This window comes from Ctenopharyngodon idella, chromosome 7, assembly GCF_019924925.1.
Source record: "Ctenopharyngodon idella isolate HZGC_01 chromosome 7, HZGC01, whole genome shotgun sequence".
Lineage (NCBI taxonomy): Eukaryota > Metazoa > Chordata > Actinopteri > Cypriniformes > Xenocyprididae > Ctenopharyngodon > Ctenopharyngodon idella.
The window spans coordinates 18,748,475-18,769,002 of NC_067226.1; the positions used below are offsets into that span (position 1 = coordinate 18,748,475).

Sequence of the window (20,528 nt, forward strand, 5' to 3'; positions counted from 1 at the left end):
GACCAGTGGTACTAGGGAATTTTGCACTGTATTGTGGGTAATCTAGTTTCACTTGAATGAAGGTTCTGGAGGGGGATCTAATTAAATTGACTTAAATTCCAAGCAGCCATGGCCATTTTTATGTAACCACCCCTTCACTCAAAATTACCATTGGGTTGCAAATATGGCAGAGACTTTCAGAACTAAAACCATTTCAAAATTAGGTCAGTCCATCCACTAGGCAAGGAATAAGCCTCAGATACCAATGAATAAATGCCTGGCACAGAGCAGAGGTATGACTGGGAGGCTGTGTTGGTCTTCCTGCCTTTCTGTGTTCATACGTGAGGGGTCTGCCCCTTTCAAATTCAATTGGAGTCCATTAACCGTGGTAAACAGAATACATTTGTGTCAAGCAGACAGCATACGAGGAGACTAAAGATGAATGTGTTTAATTAAAAACTGTCATATCTGTGCCTAGAGATGGGAAAGTCACAATCAATAATTACAGCATGCCTCAGTCGAAGGAAAGCAACAAAGCCATGGCACCATTTTAGTGATGGCTAATAGGAGCAGAAGTACACAGAGCTATGGTCTGGTCACTTGGGGTGGATTTTAAAGTCTTGATTAATCTCTATCCATGATAATATGCTCTGCTCTTTGGCACCTAGCCCTCTCATTTTCATTGATAATGGTGCCTCTAATGGCATGCATTACACATTCACAGGGACTATGAAAGCCAGAGTGGGGTCAGGCCTATCATATTCATATTTTTCACTAATAGTAGCATTTCAGGAAGTGCCACAGTGGAAGCAGACTCAGCCGAGTATCTCAATGCAAGACTTAGTCCTTCACTTATAGCTATCAGTTGTTAAAACTGTGCCATTTTTCCGGCTGTTATCATTATGATGCATGCAAATAAATCAAGTAGGTGCATTTGTGCGTTAGACTATCAATGGGAGTTATTTTGCTAGTTTTCGACTCACACATTTTCCAAATCTCTCAAAAGCATCTTTTCAAGGCAACGCTCTTCTTCTCAATAGTCATTTATTGTGAAGGGGACTTGTCAATCCAGTCAATCAACTTATACTTGATATTTTGATATTTTAGGCCTGTATTGTATTTTGATCTGAATAATTAAACAATTACATTAGCATGTAATGTTTTAGCCAAATTAGGCATAATGGTACTTGATTATGAAATGTAAAGAGTGTATTTAAGCTCCAAATATGGTTTCCCCTTGTTTCATGAAAAACAATCTTCATATATACTGGTAATTGTAGATGGAGTATGACTCACCCACAGCTGGTTTCTAAGAGACTGTCTCCAACCTGTAGAGAAGCCATGCCAAAGTCTGCTATCCTGATGTTATTCTTCTCATCCAGCAGCAGGTTCTCTGGCTTCAGGTCTCTGTGACTGCAAAACATGAGGAAAAAATCATTAAAAACATGCTTAAAGTATAAACATCTACATGTTGGTGGATAACTTCTATGATGAGCGTGTTTTTCATTACTTTATTATATTATTTCAAAATGTAGTGTCAAAGTGAAACAAATGTCCAGATATCATAATGAAGAAAAAGCCTCATTTAAAAAGATACAATCCTTAAAAATAAGTTGTTTTGCACTAAGTTTAATTGTTATTTCTCAGGAAAAATAAATACTTTAATAAAGTGCTTCACTGCGTATTCATATTTAAAGTAACTGATATTTGAAAAATTAAACTCGTTGGCTGGTAAACCTCCACTGAGCACATGGGTCTATAAAGATGTTTGTGTTTTTATTGAATGTTCCAGCTTAACCACATTTCTTATTACATTTTTAAGCTGCCAGTATCAGACTCAGCCCCAAATCTCTTGATCAGACATCATGGGGAAACATGTTGATTCCTTGTACCATTGTAAAATCCTCTGATCTGAAGATAAAAATTCAGAGCTTTCTGTGCCAGTGTCAAGAAGCGAAGCCTCTTTCATCCTGAGCAAGAAAGTGGTCGAGGAACTCAAGGCCATTTTAGGCCCAAGAGATCAAAAAGCAGCTCGTACATTTCAAGTATCTTTCAATAGAGAGCTGATCGTGACCTGTGAGCCAATGAGCATTTACTGAAGCTCTTCATTTGGGATGGTTTGGCAACAACAACTGGCCAATAATTGTTGGTGGAATAGAAACGTGACTTGAACCAGAAATACTGTCCTCCTTTTGCCGCAATGACTACAATTACAGCGAAGCATTCTGAGAACTCATCAACCATCTGCAACCATAGTGAACTGACAGACATGAAAACATCTAGTCAAAAACCTACAGTAATTACTTGATCATGAGATAGAAAGACAGTCAGTGAGGGATCTTGTCAGTATTATCAATGCATTTCAGTCAAATCTCTTGCTCTACTAATCAACAAAATCACAACATTATTAGTAGTAAGTGCAGCTTTTAAACTGCACACATGTTCATCTATAAAATTCTCTGTATGTTGGAGTTGTCACAACAAATGTGACTGCTGAAAGCAGCTATCTCTTCATCCAGAAATAAGTTATTGCGAAGGTTAAAAACAGACCTGCAATAAAGTTCTTTACAGAGATTGATTCATCTTTCTCATGCCAAGGCAACTAAGGAGAAGGAGGACCTCCCTGTAATGGAAAGATAGCATGAGCCTCCCAGTCAATACGGGTGTGTGTTTACTGAGAGGCTCTTCTGATTAGCTGCCAGCAAGAGAATGATTGGGTGAAGCAGGACTGACTGGATGATCTCTGGGTATCAGGAACTGCAAGACACAATCATAAACATCCTTTTCAAATGAACTCCATTTGTTTTAAACACAATAACCAGATACTTTACTATTCATGCTTGCAAAACATGCCAACCTATAACAGCACTTAGTCCTCAACTGTTAAGCCACTTTACTGCTCTGTCTCTCATTATAATGCCTGAGAGCAAGGAAGTCGCATTATGCGTTGTCTAATTATGAGTGCTTAGGATGAAAAGGCATCAAAATGAAACTGAATAGCTTCAGAAGGAAGATCCTTTGTTCTATGCAGCAAACTGGTTACCAAAACATACCCACTATACCACCAACTCTGTCCCAACCTTATGATTTAAGAGCTCAATATAGTTCAAAAGACAAAGAAGGGGCAACGACTTTCCATTCAGCTTAGCTCATTTTCTTTCTGGTCCTCCATCTATACACACTTAACACTTTCACACTTAGGTGTGAAATGGGTGGTCATTATCTTCCTTGACAAAGTAGAAGCAAATGGAACCGATAAACACAATCCCTCCTTGAGGCGAACACTAGTGACCCTGCTGTGAGGTTCCTGCTGTTATACCATGATGCTGCTACAACCGGTTCCTTCATAAATGGAGATATTACAGGTCCTGTATACACAAACGACAGTATATAAAACATCAGGAAAAAATAGTCAAGAATGCTCAAATCAAACATGCCATGGTCGATTAGGATGTAATTAATTAAACAAGTGGCTTTCACTGATGTTTAGTGCTACTGTCTGTGAGCCTCCTCGTAGACCTTATCCAGGGTAGATGGCATTTGCAATTTAAAACACTTTATTTATTAAGATTTGACATGCAGTCTGTTAAACGTGCTGTAGTGTATACCTGGTGCCAACAAAACACTGAAAATACACCTTTCCCCCCCCCAAAAAAAAAACCCTCCAGAAAACATGACGTGATGTAGAAACTTGTGACAGAAATACAGCTCACAGCCTCATTTTCATTCACATTAAATAAAATATGGTGTCTACCCTAACTAAGGTCTATTTGTTGAGGTTTTAATAACCACCAGTATGTCAGCAATATAATTTTTCTCCCATGTGTCTGTGTGTCCTCCTAATTTCTGTCCTCAGAACAGCACATTCATCTTTGTAGACACAGTCCACACTTAAAAACACTGAAATATGCAGACCAATAACTATAGTCATATAAACAAGTTGTTAATCTTGGAACTATTAGAACTTTCAATGTTGTGTTATTCAGTTTCTTTTACAGTTTGGAGTTCATCACTACATAGGCTATGCCCTTTAATCTGCACTGCTGACCTCTACATCATTTTTTATTCTAATATGGAGCAGCAAAGCTATATAAATATACCAATCATCAAATCAACTCTCACACATTTAATACTAAAATAGCGCTCGCACTGCTAATGCAGCTAGTATCATTACTCATAAAATGCAGCAAAAATATATCAATCTTTCCATCCAACACTGTCAACTGCTTTACATAACACAACAGAGAAAACCACATGTGTCATGTCCAGTTAATTTAGACAAGAGTTAACTTGGCTCAACTCTTTTCTTCTTCCTCTCTAACAACCTTGCGTACTTGACAGCACTTGCGTCATATACTGTAAAAGGCTGATGACTTTAGTCTTTCTGACTGCCCTCACAGTAGGGCCAGAAATCCACAATTGTATCCCTGTGAATGCAGTGATAGCAGAAGGCTATCAACACAGAACATAATCTGTGTGGTGGTTTCAAACCCCAGAGAGGAAAATGGCTGCGAATGAGCAGAGGAAAGAACAAGTGATGCCTCCCTGCTATGCTGTTTATTCAATGCTTTCCATCACCTATCGAGAAAGGCCTTCAAACCATCCATCAGCTAGTTGAGCTGTGCTGGAAGCATGCAGCAGTCTTCATTGGGCTGAGCGCCTGCTGAAGCGCATGGTAAACAGATGCAAATATTGTGCTAATGGCTGCCCCTTCAGTGCATTAGTATATTAGCATATGAAGAGGATATGGTCGTGAGAATTCAAACAGAATCATTATTAGCATTAGCGATAGCTCTTAAAGTTTTAAAAAGTTGAAGTGAACTTCTCGTAGATGAAAGCACATTTAGGACTACAATAGAAAACAGGCTGGTATCCAACTGTCTAGTTTGTCACTGTTCCTAATGTATAATTTATGAAGTTCTGTAGAGTAATACAGGGTTAGTTGGACAGGTTCAAACTTTGAAAAGGGACCATTTTCATTTACACAATTTATAAGTAAAATTTGAGAAACCACACTTTATTTTCCCAACATAATGCAAGATTGTATCCTAAAGTCACAAAATAAAATAATGATGGAGGATGAAGGATTTCTATATAATAATCAATGTGAAATTCTGAAAATTGACCACAGTAAGTATACATTATTTCAGATTTGTAAAGAATTCTCTTTGTCAATTATGAAGTGTTTATTTCTCATTGCCAGAACACATCCAGCTTAAAAATTAGACAGTTAATTGTAGTATAGTCAAAATTTATATATATATATAATGTATATATGATATATATATATATATATATATATATATATAATGTATGTTTCAAATGATCCAATAGAAAATAAATATATATATATATTTGATGATCCAGACATCACTTATTAATAAAGAATAATAAAATAAACTGGTGCCCATAAAGCCATTTCTCTGTATTGCAACACTTTTGGCTGCCTTTCCAAAACACAATTTTTACACAATTTCTACCATGATCCATTAGCAAGAGAAGTTCAAACAAGCATACTTTACCATTACCACAACTGAACTAAATTAGTTTTTAAACACATATTTATTGAGTAGGTCACCTCATTACCACAACACACTTCATAATTACCATATTAATTGTATAATTGTTTCAATACAAACTATTCTGGAGTGAAGATGAAGGATTTGTTTCTCAGTATTGCAGCTTAAAATTGTTTGAAAATCCCAGGAACTGTGTTAGAAGGCAAAAACCTTTATTATTTCCAGTTGTTGTACGGCTAATTGAAACCCTCTTGGCTCTATAGTCAGAAAAGATTGAGAGAAAGCATACAGAGAAAATTTGAGCATATTTTTCATTTATATCTCAAAGATGTGGAGAGAAAAGGCTTAAGGATACACTCAATGATAAAAACTCTACTTTTCTGTAGTTGCACTAGAGGCGAGCCATTAATCTTTGACCCAGAAAGTGTGTGTGAGTGAGAGTGTGTGGCTAGAAACTTTTGCAAATGTGCAAAATAGTAATATCTCAATATGATGATATTTAGTATTCATAATGCTTTGTAATGACTGAAAAATGCTTCACTTGAGGTGGCTTTGACCATACATAATAAATGAGAAAACAGCAGTACAACACGTCGGATGACAACAGCTGGTGGCTATACATGATGTATGAAAACAAACAAAAAATGTTAGCGACAACAAAACCAACACATTTGACTTTCTTAAACCAAAATAATGAGAGCGTGCCAAGATTTGAATGCTCAAAATAAAGGATTTTGATGCCCCGTAAACAGAGATTTTAACAAAGCAATGAAGTCCAGTACTCTTACCATATAGAGTGACTGTGGCAGAAGTCCAGCGCAGAGATGATCTGTCTGAAGAACTTCCTGGCCTCTTTGGGTGTTAACCTGCCTTTCTTTACCAGGTAATCAAAGAGCTCTCCACCTGACACGTGCTCTAGAACCAAATATCTGTGGAAAACAAGCAGGGGATAAGAAATTTTGATACACTGCAGCTATGAAACTCCCAGAACAGATCTACTGCCATGCCAATATATAGTATACAGTACTGTTAAAAAGTTTTAGAAATATCATTACAATTAAAATTTTGTATTTGAATATAAAGCATTTTAAAATGTAATTCATTCCTGTGATGGCAAAATGAATTTTTAGCATAATTACATAATTACTCCAGTCTTCAGTGTCACATGATCCTTCAGAAATCATTCTAATATGGTGATTTGGTGCTCAAGAAATATTTATTATTATCAATGTTGAAAATAGTGTGTGATGGCACAATATGGCTGCAGCTGCACATTGGTGGTGGTTGAGGAGATTCCACCCTTCCATATGTAAAGTGCTGAATAAATGTAACGAATCATAGTTGTGCTGCTTATTTTTTTTAAGTGTTTGTTTATTTTGTTTGTTTTTTTGGGGGGGGGGGGAGGGGGGTGGCATCATGATACTGAATATATAGTTAAAAAAAAAAAACGTATTTATTTGAAATAGATATTTTCTGTAACAATGTATTTATTGTAACTTTTGATCAATTGAATGCAGGGCCGTAACCACCATAAACATTGAGGGGGACAAGTAACCCCCAATAATTAGAAATGGCCATATCGCCAATATTTGAAATTCTTGCACTGCTCTGCTGCACTTCATTACAGCACTCTGCATGTTATTAGAATGACAAAAATGTTTAAAAGTTATATTTTTAGTCTGGTTTGCCTCAGCGGTTTAAGAGAGCTCATCAATGTCAAATGATTGAGATGGCCAATCAAATCAAAGTAGGCGGGGTTTATGTTCTCTTTTTGCTCGTGCACAGTTTTCACAGCACAGACGAGCGTGTCAATTGATCGCTTAACGCCGCTGTGGAGGTTCTATTCCTTCCGGTAAAATCACAAAACAAATGCACACAATTGTGTCCCTGCTCTTGATATACAACCATTGATGGACATCTTTGATTTTAATGAGGAAAAAAAAAAAAAAAAAAAACTACACGAGGGCAGATTAGAACACGGAACCTTTGATACAAAAATTCTACCACAAGACCACTAGGATATACAAGTTTTAACTGCGAATCTATGTATTTATTCACTAAATTGAAGAATCTCGGATCTAACAATATATTGTATTATGAAACTATCACATTAAACATGAGTTCTCAGTGTACTATTGAAATTGATTTCTGGACATCGTAATGTTTTCTACAATTGTTATTGTACATATCTGATATAGCATTTGTACATACCTGATATAGCATTGTATTAGCAACAATTTCCTTCACTGTTTTGTTTCTTTATGCTTAAAAAAAATAATAATAATAATAATAAAAAAAAAAAAATGTAAAAAGTTAAAAATGTTCAAGACATGGTTACGGCCTTGATTGAATGTATCCTTGATGAATAAAATGATTAATTTCCTAAAAAAAAAAACTGACCCCAATCTTTTGAACGGTAGTGTACAGAGGAGGGGGTCCACTGAGACCACTAGTGAAAATGCAACTATTTCACTTTTTTTTTAAAATTTAAAACCAAATTGTTCATTACAAATTATACTATCAATATACAAATCTGAGTAAAAGCCAAAATAAAAAAAAAAATTGATTAGCAATTTTACACCACAATGTTTAAAATCCCCCAAACTTTCTGTTCACCTTAAGATTTAAATGGAAAAAAGCCCAACATTTTTAATGTACAGTAGTCTCAGACTGTATTGCATCGGAGTGAATGTGTAAATGTGTGCGAAATAACTTCCTGCAATCGGCCTGTCTGATGGGCAAACACATTTATGTCATACTCATGCATTCATGTATTCATGAGATACATGCAGACTTCCATTCACACCCAGTCACATTTGAACACACACACAAACACACTCACTGACACGGCAGACGTCTGATTTATTAGTCGATTAAAGGATTTTCTCATGCGATTACCTGTCAGCGTTATTTAAATTAAGGATGGATTCATTCTTGATTTGTGTGTGTAAAAATGTTCACAGGCAAATACTTTACGAGCTCACCAGTCATACGTCTGTGTCATCTGAATATTAAGAAAACAAATTCCTCGGCTGCATCCATGGTAGCTCCTTTATCAATTATTGAAAACTACATTAAGCCCAGCCACTGGAGCACAAGCACATATCCAGAGATATCAGCGTGTCTGCTCTTCCGTACAGATACAGAGTTTACCAGGCACTGATCCACACTCAGCTCATACATTGCATGGTGCATGGATAAACAAAAGTGGTGTATACTCACAAATATTTCTTATTTTCGTAGACATCGTGCAACTTCAAAACATGAGGGTGTTCTATGAGCTTCAGAATAGCTATTTCTCTCTCCACCTGTAGAGACGGAGAAAAAAAAAACGATTAGTTTTATATACAGTAGCATGAGGTCAGAGTAAAACACAAGGAGACATGTACAATAACAACCTTTGGGTAGTCTGTGCTAGCATAATGATGTTGCATGGTATTATCTTGCCTAGCCATACCTAATTAGCATCCCACCACTTTCATTAAGTGGTTAACCCATTAATCACATTTTGGCAAGAAAATAAACAAGAAGACAATGGCTGGCAGAAATACATCAGTCCAAGTGCCTCATAACAAGAAGCCTATGATGAAGAGTTTAGATGAATTGGACTCTAATTGCATTAGTCTTTAGAAAGGGATACATATCATGATAAGGTGAAGCATCATCATAGTTGTCATGAACAGACCCACATTATATTGAGAGGTGGTAATTAGCGAGCAGTCCTTCACCAATGTGTCGAAGTGTTGTTTTAGGGAGCGTACACTCTTGCTGCTGCGGGAAAATCCATCTCTTGTTGCTTTGGGGGAGCACCAGAAATAATTAGACTTCATTATCGGTGGGAATATGGGAACAGCTAATATGGATAATCCCACACTAATGAAAGTTACATTGCAGAAGTAGATGCTGCATGAAGTCTCCCATCATACACCTGCTCAGAGACTAACCTTGTACAGTGTAAACAAACCACAGTCCTATTAGACCCAATCACCTTTCATTTGTACTCAGCTAATCAACTATTATAGAAGATAACAATTATAGAAGCACAGGTGTTATAAACCCAATGTTTTGGTTAGGATAGATGGATGCAAACATCAGAATTCATCTTTTTGTAGTAAAGAATCATATACTTTTCCAGGCCACACAGTCCCTGTCCTGCCTTCTTCCAGGATAACAGTTTACACAATCAATTTTTTTTCACACACACATACTCCTTCATTTATTATTACTTTTTTCCATATTTATGATTTTTTTTTCTTCACAAATTGTTTCAATTAATCCATTACAAATAAAATATTTAAAAAATAATAAAATAAAATTCATGCTTCGAGTTAGTGTTGCTTTAGTATCATTGAGATACTATTATAGATTTTATTAATAGTTTGAATATGTTTATGTTTAAAGTTCTAGTAATGTTCTTGTGCATTTTTGTCATTTTTATTAGTTTAGTTATATATATATATATATATATATATATATATATATATATATATATATATATATCTCAAAACAGCCGATAGTCTGGGCAAATATATCCTGTCAATCAAAAGAGGACAGGAAAATGCACTGAAGTTGTGATTTGTGTAAAGAAAATGCTAAGAAACCAGCTTGATGTTCAATATTAATAGTATTTATATGAATTAATAACATTCAGAAAGTTTAATTTAATCTTCAGAATTTAGTTAATGTGTGTTAATAATAATTTGAGTATTTGTGTTTCTTTATAACTGATACCAGTTACTCTAAAACAAGTTGATGAAACGGAGAGGATAAAGTTTTTATTTGCATTTCTTTCAAAATATAATGATTAATCATTAATTATAATGAAATTATCATTAATTTAAAGAAGGTATAAAAGGCGGAACCCCCAAACTATCAGTATTGTTATCGGTATCGGCAGATATCACTCTGAATAATCGGTTATCGGTATCGGTGGAGAAATTTAGCATCGGTGCATCTCTAATATATATATATATATATATATTAGTTATATTAGTACATAGTAATATCAAATTAAATTAAACTAAATGAAAATGAGCTTTTTTTTTTATGGTTTTAGTTTCAGTTGCACTTAATTATAATAACCCTCAGTAGTGTATCCTGAGTCCTGGCTGGGCTCCAGCATTCCCGCAATGCTACACAGGACAAGCAATTTGGAGAATGGATGGATGGATGTAATATAAAATAAAATCATCAGTTTTGCCGTAAAGAAATCCACAGGCACAGTTTACTTCTCTTTTATTTCTTTTTTCTGCATGACTTATATAGGCTGCCAACCCCGCCCTTTTTTGGCGGGCTGAAATGCCATTTGTCTATGCAGGTGTACAGACGTGAACCAATAAGGCTTCAGGATTCTGAGAAAACTGAATTTCCCCATAAGAAAATGGTTTTCCCCATAAGCATCAGTGAACTGACGAAATGCGAGTGAACCGTATCGAAAGGGAACTTAATTCAAGCCTAAAGGGCAAAACGTAAGATCATGTGAAACATGTGAAGTGACTCCAGACTTTTGACTGGTAGGCTACATAAACACCATCAAAAACCATCTGATATGATTACAGATGGAGTTATATTCAGATCTAAGACTGGCACGTGAAAGCACACACAGATCATTCTTTGGGCTCCATCATCCTGTTACACACACTATCTCCCTAACCATGAGGCTGCAGCCTTTCTTCCCCACATCTCTTATGTCACTCCAAAACCAGAACACGGCCGACCCAAGTAAAGAAAGAGAGAGAGATGTCAATTTATCACAATCAAAGCCCCAGTTCTTCAAAGGTCTTTCACCTGGACCTCTGCAAAAGAGCAAGAAAAACTAAATAAATAATGAAATATTTCCTTCTTTAATCTACATCACGGTCTTGCTGACTGCCTTATATATCGATCTCAGTCATGGCAACCATCTCTCAACATTTCTCTCTCATTCCCACATTCTCTCCATGTTTTTTCTTTATTTAGCAAATGGCTTTGAGCTCTGCTTTCATGAACTACAGAGAGAGAGAGAGAGAGAGAGAGAGAGAGAGAGAGAGAGAGAGAGAGAGAGAGAGAGAGAGAGAGAGAGAGAGAGAGAGAGAGAGAGAGAGAGAGAGAGAGAGAGAGAGAGAGAGAGAGAGAGAGAGAGAGACCTTCCTGATCTATCACAGCACATGGTCTTTCTCATTGGGTTTACACAATCACTGTAATCATTCAGGGGCAGGATGCTTGTTTCTGCTCCTGGCAGAGTCTTTGATTATTCCCTGTGCTATCACAGCTAGTCTCACCTGCATTATGTGTCCTTGCCAATTTAGAATGAACAAACTGCTTATGAAGCATCTTCTCTGCCGAGACTGCGCTCGAACTGAGCGCAAAGGCGAATAAGTGCTTAATGATCACTTATAATTAAATGGAACGGACTCTGTACAATCAGGTTTATCCCGCAGGCCATTCTAGACCCATGTCAGAGCTGCTTTGTCACATGTTAATGGTGCGATATACTCCTCCAATATTAGCCCTTAGAATAACATGACCTTTTCTAAGTGGTAAGCCCAAAAAAATAAGGAACAATGACAGTGTGTGTGAGCATATTTGAGTGTTTGAACAGGCTGGGTAAGTTGCAAACACACACAAACACATTTTTATTGATTTCTACTGTTTTTGAATGAGCTAATGATATTTTCAAACCCAAAACCTCACAATCCTTTCTGCATTATTACATTATCATTCTGCAGAAGAAGAACTGTTTTTGCCCATACAACAAAAAGTCAAAGGTCCCACCATTTATTTTAGTAGCTTTAATATATTTTTCACCTTTAGTTTTAGTAATTTTAGTACCTCTAACTTCTACTTTAATATTTCAGTTAGTTGCCAAGAAAATAATTCAATTTTAAAATAAAGTATAATGTATACATTTCATTTTACTTCAGCTTTATTTCAATTAACAAAAACAATTGCTTTAGTTTTAGGTAACAATAACAACATTGGACCCCACTGTCTTTCATTGCAATTTTTTTTTTTTTTTTTTTTTTTTTAATATCCTCTCTTGAATTTTGTAGAAGAAAGGAATCCATAAAGTTTTAGAATGATATGAGTGTGAGTAAATGATGGCAGAATTGTTTAAGACACTATTTATATGTTCATTAAGCTGCTTTTCTAATCAGTGTAGGTTATTTCAGGTTTTACTACAATCGTGGGGACATTTGGCAATCGCAATGCAGGCAAAACGTGACCCATGCACACACACACTCATCCGTCTGTGGCAGGTGTAAAGCTGTGCTGGCACAGACAGGAGGAGGGAAATCCAAATATACAACATTTACCTGCACATCAGATCTCTGCCAAACAGCACTTGTGATCACAGGATAATGGAGACTTCATCTTATCAACAAGCCCCAGTAATCCTGTCTGAATCCAGATGAGTTAAATCCAACTCTAATACAGAGTTAACATACAACAAGTCAAATAAACAGAGACAGCAGCAACACACAAGGTATTTGTTATGATTTTAATGATCCAATAAAAATACACACACTCTCATCTGATTATGCGGACAGATAGGAGCCGAGCAGTGATCTGCATCATTCCTCATTATAAAAGGGGAGACCGGTTCACCTCAGTGCCCTTTTTCATTGAGTTTCCATGTTTAACAATTAGCACCACTGTAATAGCATCTTTCTTGCCAACAAAAGTGATTATCAAGTGATTAATTTCCCTAGAGAGAAAGATTTCAGTTTGGGTATGACATAAAATTACAAGGTTAAATGGCCACAAGTCAGTGACATTAATGACATTGATGTATTTGGTTTCAATTGATGACAAGCAAGGCTTTAGACAGGAAAGAGATTTCATTTCTCGACTGGTTTTGAGCAGAGAGGGAAAAATGAATGACTAATCCCGGATATTGAGAGAGCAAATGGAATAGAAAAAGAAATGTGTGAAAAAGTGTGTGTTAGAAAGGCTTGCAGAGTACTTTTTTTTCCCTTTGCAATTCAGATTTAATTAAGAACACTGCAATTTAAACCAGCATATTTAACATTATATAATTCAACACGCCCTAAACAAACAACTTTCAACCTCTGCCTTTGTAATGGATTTAACATCATTTATTATGCTCAATTATTGTGTGATTTCAGGTTGCAGATGGTGTGTTGATGCATGCTAATAAAACTACACTTGTGGGAATGGTCACACAACACACAGCAAATGAATGAAGGCAGACCGAGCTCATGTTCTCACAGCTGGGACTGGGACACAACTCCCATGCATTGGAGAGCAATCAAATTTTACCCAATAACAGCACATTTAACCACACAGCTGTCTGTTTGTAGTTTAAAAGATTGTGTTGGGTTTTTATGTTTTATGGGGACTTTCTAATGATTTTTCATAGACATAATGATTTTTAACTGTATATTCTATCCCCTAACCCTAAACACAACCCTAAAAAACCCTCATCCCTACAAATGAGCAGTGACAAGATGATACTGCCAACGGAAATGCAAACAGTGATGCCCGACCTGAAACATTTGGATACAGCAGTCATGTAAGAACACCTAAAATCAGCCAAGAGCACAGAGACTCGCTGACCTCCAGGGTTTAATCGCTGTCAGCGTGAGCATGACTTTACACGAGACACACCATCACCTCTCCTTCTGGCAGTTCCCTGATCTATTTATCATTGATGTCTTTTTCCTCCAATCCATCTTAATCCCTCAAGCTCCCTCACAACACACCAACTTCCCAATTAAAGGAATGGAAAAGCAGCAGATGAAGAAAACCATAAAAAAACAAAATAACACACAAAAAAAACAAAAAACAGAGAAGTGGAAGGAAAGCACTCAAGTCGCATTTCTTTAATAAAGATGGAGGCTGTTCTGTAGTGGCGGTCCTCCTGGGAGCTGCTGTGGCTTTGTAACTAATTAACTCAAACACATGTGGAAACAGACACTTGAGCACGAGGGGGGAGGAGGGGGTTAAAGCAGCAGACCTTAACGTCTCACTGAAGGCTTAGACGAGGAGCGCTGGGAGGCATATCATAGCTTAGCTAATACCTCCAGAGACACACCGTACAGGATATCGGTGGATATTAAACACAATTGCCATCCCTTGGTGATAGCCAATCCATCTACACGACCGACCAGCAGCTGTGGCTCAAATCAGATCCATCAGGTGTGAGTAGGTCTGAAAATGGCTGGATGGCAAATGAGTGAAAGCTCAGTGGAAAGAGAGCAACAGGGAAAGAAATACACAATTAAAGGTAGAATTTCTATGCCACTAACAGAACCAAATTTCAAATATATAATGAGTACTTCCAACCCAGGCTCACTGGGAGAAAAAAAAGTGCCTGTGGCGACATTTCTGCAAATTTCTTGCGACACTTCCGAAGTGAATTGTCTAATGAGTGGCGCTTAGGGTTAGGATTAGTGTTAAAGTGCATTTAGTTTTATCCAAAACAGATGAACATTAATCTGGCAATGTTTCATTACGTTGGTTGTTCTACGCATCACAGCAGTTTGTGTCCAGTGACATTAGGGTTAATGCTCATGTTAATCACTTTTGAAAATAATGTACACTACTACCTGCACTAAAGCTTGACCTATACCTAACCAATAATGTGAGCAAACGCAAATGTGAGATAAAAATGCATTTGTTAAAGCAAACATTCCAGTTTGAGCTTGTTTATCGTGACTCGTGTTTCACGGGACTCAAACTCAAAGGCTCTACATCACAAGTGCAATGCTGTACCAGGTGAACTACTGAGCAAGTTTAGGATGTCAAAAAAGCCACACATACATATGGAGCTGGTTATGTGATGCAAATGTCAAAATGAACAGTATTCGTTTACAAACTCTACACTGTGTTAAAGGTGTTTTGAGGTCTTAATATAGCATTGCGCAAGAAACCAAGCAAAAATACATCTTTTTTTAAACGAAAATCTGCATCTGTAATCATGATTTGTGTGAAAAAGAATACTTGTTGGTGTTTTACTTTCATTAGTGGTCATTTCAGCTGGAAACTGCAGTTGTACTGTATATAGTACTGTATATTGTATGTACTGTATATAGTACATAGGTACTACTAGACCAGGGGTGTCAAACTCATTTTAGGTTGAGGGCCGGATTGGAAAAAAATAACCATGTGCGTGTCGAATTAATTAATTAAAAAAGAAAAGAAAAAAAACTTTCGTGCACTTTCGTTGCATTAATATTAACCATATAAACAACAAGTTAATTTGCAAGAAAACTAGTACACTGCTCTTTAAAACGGCATTTGTTTTTATAGCGAAATAACTATTAGATTTTTAAAATAATGCTTTATTTAATATTTTTTTATTAGTGATGCACCTATTTTGATTTTTCATGGCCAATTACAATTTTTTTAGAAGCAAATTGGCTGATTCTGATAATTGTTGCAGATTTTTTTTTAAAGCAAATTTATTTGTTGTTTATTTGTTCAAAAAATATGTGTAGCTCGTTGATATTAGAGGCAAACACTGCATTTTTATCACAATCCCAACAAAGATGTTGTTTTTAATTTAAATTATTGTATAATTTCAAGATTAACAGCAAAAACAGCATGGTCTGATTTTAGTTTTGTGAAATTATGCTACATAAGACACCTGCACAAAACAAAATCAGCAGACGGACTGAATGAAAATGTAAATGCACTCTCTGACAGTAGGTGGCACTTATGGAAGAGCAGTGATATAGCGCTTCCATGGTTACCGCTAGACACAAAGCAGCGCTGCGTCGATAAATAGGAGGAAAAGCCATCAAAACTTTTCTGAATACAGTTCCCTTCAGAGATACATTCATATCAACCCCAATTTAATAATTAGTAAAAACCGCTAAATAAATAAAGGTGACTTGACTTGACTTGACTAAATGTAGATAGAGGCATGTTAAAATTATTATTCCAATTATTTTCTAAAACGTTCACCCATTCACGGAAGTTCACACCTTCATGTCGTTCCAAACCTGTTTGACTCTCTCTCTTCTGTGGAACAGAAAATAAGATATTTTGGTAAAATGTTGGTAAGCAAACAGTTTTGGTTACCATTGACTTCCACTGAATGGACAAACACTGACACATTTTTCAAAATATCTTCATGTTCCACAGAAGAAATAACAGTAACTGTAAGTATGGTTTTGCCACACACCTTCCCATCATTCCAAATGCTTCACTTAAAGTGACCTACTAAACCAGCACTGCTGACATCCAAGAGATCTCAGCCACAGATTTCGGCCTCAAGTTTGAACAAGCAAAATGTTTCTGCACGCAATCCTGTTGGTCTTGCTCTGTCCTCTCGTCTGGACCGAGCAGATAACCGCAGCTCTCCGCTCGGTACAAAGCCTTGTTCTGTTCGCAGCCAATCTGCTTCTTGACCCATGACACATACGCAATGTTTGGTCTCACAATGTTCTGCTCCCTTAAAGCCACACATGAAGCACAAATGTTAGAAATAAAACACAACTTGCTCTAAGGCCACATAAACAACATAGTTTGAATATTTATGACTGAAAGGTTGAATTTCACCCCTAAATTGCTTCAGGAAACACATTTTAGAGGCGTGTGATTAGCATGTCTGCTATCGAGAAATTGGATTTGGAAATAGAGTGCAGTGAGGCAGACTTTGGGATGATGGGCTGGAGGATCTACGGGGAGGAACCGTTCACTGAGTCCACCGAAGATGACTTCCTGATAGAGTTCCCGTGTATATGTCTCCAAGGGGAATTTCATAAACCATGGATTTAGCTGAGCTAAACATCACCTCCATGCACATTCTGCTTGTTGTAATGTTGTTGTTTCCCTTAAGTAAACTTTGCAAATTATATCTTACAGGCCAATGTCAAAACAAGAAACACTGCTTGTCATGAATTCAAATTTATGCACGCACATTTGCATAGGAATATTGGGTGCTTTAAGAGCGCCTAGCCTCAATAAACAACTGCTTTGATGCCTTTTGACCTTCCAGAAATTAGTTGCCCTGGGCCCAGTGAGGAATAAATGTGAAAAACATTGATTTAAATACGAAAGGAATGTGTTTTAATTGATCAAAAACTTCTGTCCAGAGAGGCTCTTCTTCGCAAACTCAAAAATACACTGTCGGCATCTCATTGTGCTGCTTTAACCCCCTAGCTTTCATTTTTTTCTAACAGAAGAACGTTACAAAGAATGCAGCCATTTCCCAAGACAAGGAGTAGTATGGTAAATATGTTTAGTCCTCACTTTTTGTTCCTTTGGATATTGATGTATGAGATCATATATAGGGGGTGGAAAACCTTCAATTGCGCACTGATGAGTGAAACAAGAAAAAGTGTGTATTCTTGCAGATATGGCAATGTTAAACCTGAGCCCAGATTTCTGGATATAGATTTATGACAGAAGCCATTATATTCATCCTGCCGTGAGCGAGGACACACACGCTAAAAGACTCCTGTGCTCATAGAGAAAAGTAATTATGATCTATCTTTTGCATCACTCACTCATGCTGGAGAGGCAGCTTGATCTCGCACACCAATCACTACCACACATGCTGTATTTAAATCAATAGTTCAATGGCGCAGTACTAGTCACCGTTTTGTGCTGTGTGGTCAAGTACAGATTTATTGTATGAAGGAAAAACTGCCCACTGACTCCATTCTGGCTCAGAGAATCTGTAGCGCTGAAGAAGTGCTTAGATATCCCATAAATCATCGCTTACCCATAATACAATGTGTTGGAAACTTACTCTATGCTATACACCAGGGGAATAGCAACCATTATAACTGGGGGGGATTGCATCACGCCTCACTTTTTGGGCAAGAATCATTACGTTTTAAGAGCTTTGTTTTGCTTGGCTGCAGTGTGAAGAAAAAAAGTGCAAGTGGCTGCATAAAATGACAGTTTTAAGGCCAAGCTCAAGATTCTGCCACCCAGCTGCATTGACAAAGTCATACAAGCCAGTGTTATTTTAGTCTAATTTATATACTTCTCATGATCCCGGCCTGTGTTCCCCTGGTCTTGTGTGGACTTTTATGTTATTTCCTGTTCTGCACCATGTTTTGTATTCCTTTGTAGTTTTTCTTGTTGATTAGTTTAGTGATTATTCCCGGGTGTGTCTTGTTTGCCTATTACCTTTTGTGTATTTAAACCTCAGTGTTTCTTGTGCTCTTTGTCGAGTCTTGTCCTTCTTGGATGTAATGTTTGGTGAGATAATTCTGTTCCTGGTTCTCTGTTCTCCGTGTTTGATTTGCTTTTGTTTATTCTGTTAATAAAATTCTCTGCGTTCGGATCCAGCTCTCCTTTCATTTTTGAGTTCCTCCTAGGTTACTATGGAGGACGAGAAATGACTTAAGTATAAATAAATAAATGAATAAATACGTAAATGCAGAATTAAATAAATAAATGTAGAAATGCATAAATAAATAAATGTAGAAATAAATAATTAAATGCTGAAATAAATAAATAAATAAATAAATAAATAAATAAATAAATAAATAAATGCAGATATGCATAAATTAATGAATACATACATAAATAATTTTGTCAAAAGTGTCATTTTTAATTGTGCTATTTTTGTGCCATTTGTGTTATACTACATTTTTTCTACATTTATGTACTTCTACATTTATTTATGTATTTCTATATTTATCTATTTTTTACATTTATTTATGCATTTCTACATTTATTTATTTCTGTATTTCTGTGTACGTATGTTAATAAGGTAGGCCGTCCTAACCTCTCTCAATGCAGGATTGGTTAAACAGAATTGTTATCATTACGGCTGTACTAATGTGAATACTAGTTCTGTTAAATATGGCGTTTTTTTTAAATACCATTGATCATGCACCAAGCGACTACCTTTTGTTTCGTTTGGAACCTGTAGTCGATGATTTAGATCAGCTCAGTGTTGATATAGATGTAAACCTTGATCCAGCTTCACATGCGCTCAGAAACAGAGACAAACATGGGACGTCCACCATACCTTTGCATGTAATCAAGGCACACCTCCTTTTGTGACACACCGCTGGAGATATAGCTAATTTATTTGGAGTGTGCGAGAGAACAATTCTTCGGAGGATGGCACAACATGGGATAAGGTAATTTATAACATTCTGTCAGCTGTAAGTTTTGATGACCGATTTGACACTTATGTTTGTGTTGTAAACTTAAACCCATATGTTGTGAATTATTGTAACTTTTCGAAACTTTCTTTCTCCATATTTACCTATTCTATTTAACTCTAAAAAACAGCAACAAAAGAGGAACCCTTTGGTTTATGCAGGGTGAAACATGCATTTGATGTTATGATTAGAATAGATTAAGAATAGGTAACTATGGAGAAGGTTTCGAAAAGTTACAATAATTGTTCTCTCGCACACTCCAAATAAATTAGCTATATCTCCAGCAGTGTGTCACAAAAGGAGGTGTGCCTCGATTACATGCGAAGGTAAAAGGTATGGTGGACGTCCCATGTTTGTCTCCGTTTCTGAGCGCATGTGAAGCTGGCCTGCTGCGTCTTGAAGACCGGCGAACACAACTGGATCAAGGTCTACATCCATATCAGCACTGAGCTGAACTAAATCATCGATTACACATTCCAAATGAAACAGAAGGGAAGGTAGTCGCTTGGTGCATGATCAATGGTATTTAAAAAACCTGCCATGTTTAACTAATATTCACAGTAGTACAGCCATAACGATAACGATCCTGTTTAACCAATCCTGCATTGATGTTCATGTACACAGAAATACATAAATAAATGTAGAAATGCATAAATAAATGTAAAAATGAATAAATATAGAAATACATAAATAAATGTTGAAATACATAATGTAGAAAAAATGTATTACACAAATGGTACAAAAATAGCACAATTAAAAATGACACTTTTGACATAATTATTAATGTATTCATTCATTTATGCATATCTGCATTTATTTCAGTATTTATTTATTCATTATATATATATATATATATATATATATATATATATATATATATATATATATATATATATATAACAGTAATTCTGTCATGTTTTTTTTTTCTTTTTTGTTATTTTTTTAAAAATGT

At 36.3% G+C, this 20,528-nt stretch overlaps 1 protein-coding gene across 11 annotated transcripts in view; it reads right to left on the minus strand.

The window, feature by feature from the left end:
• Nucleotides 1-20,528, minus strand: part of brsk2b (BR serine/threonine kinase 2b) — a 141,134-nt gene that overhangs the window by 34,383 nt on the left and 86,223 nt on the right. For all 11 annotated transcript variants that reach the window (XM_051900904.1, XM_051900902.1, XM_051900905.1 and 8 more), the window contains exons 3-5: nt 8,721-8,806; nt 6,287-6,427; nt 1,276-1,392 (exon numbers count right to left, since the gene is read on the minus strand). In XM_051900904.1, coding sequence (XP_051756864.1) covers nt 1,276-1,392; nt 6,287-6,427; nt 8,721-8,806 — 344 coding nt within the window. The remainder of the gene's footprint in view (nt 1-1,275; nt 1,393-6,286; nt 6,428-8,720; nt 8,807-20,528) is intronic.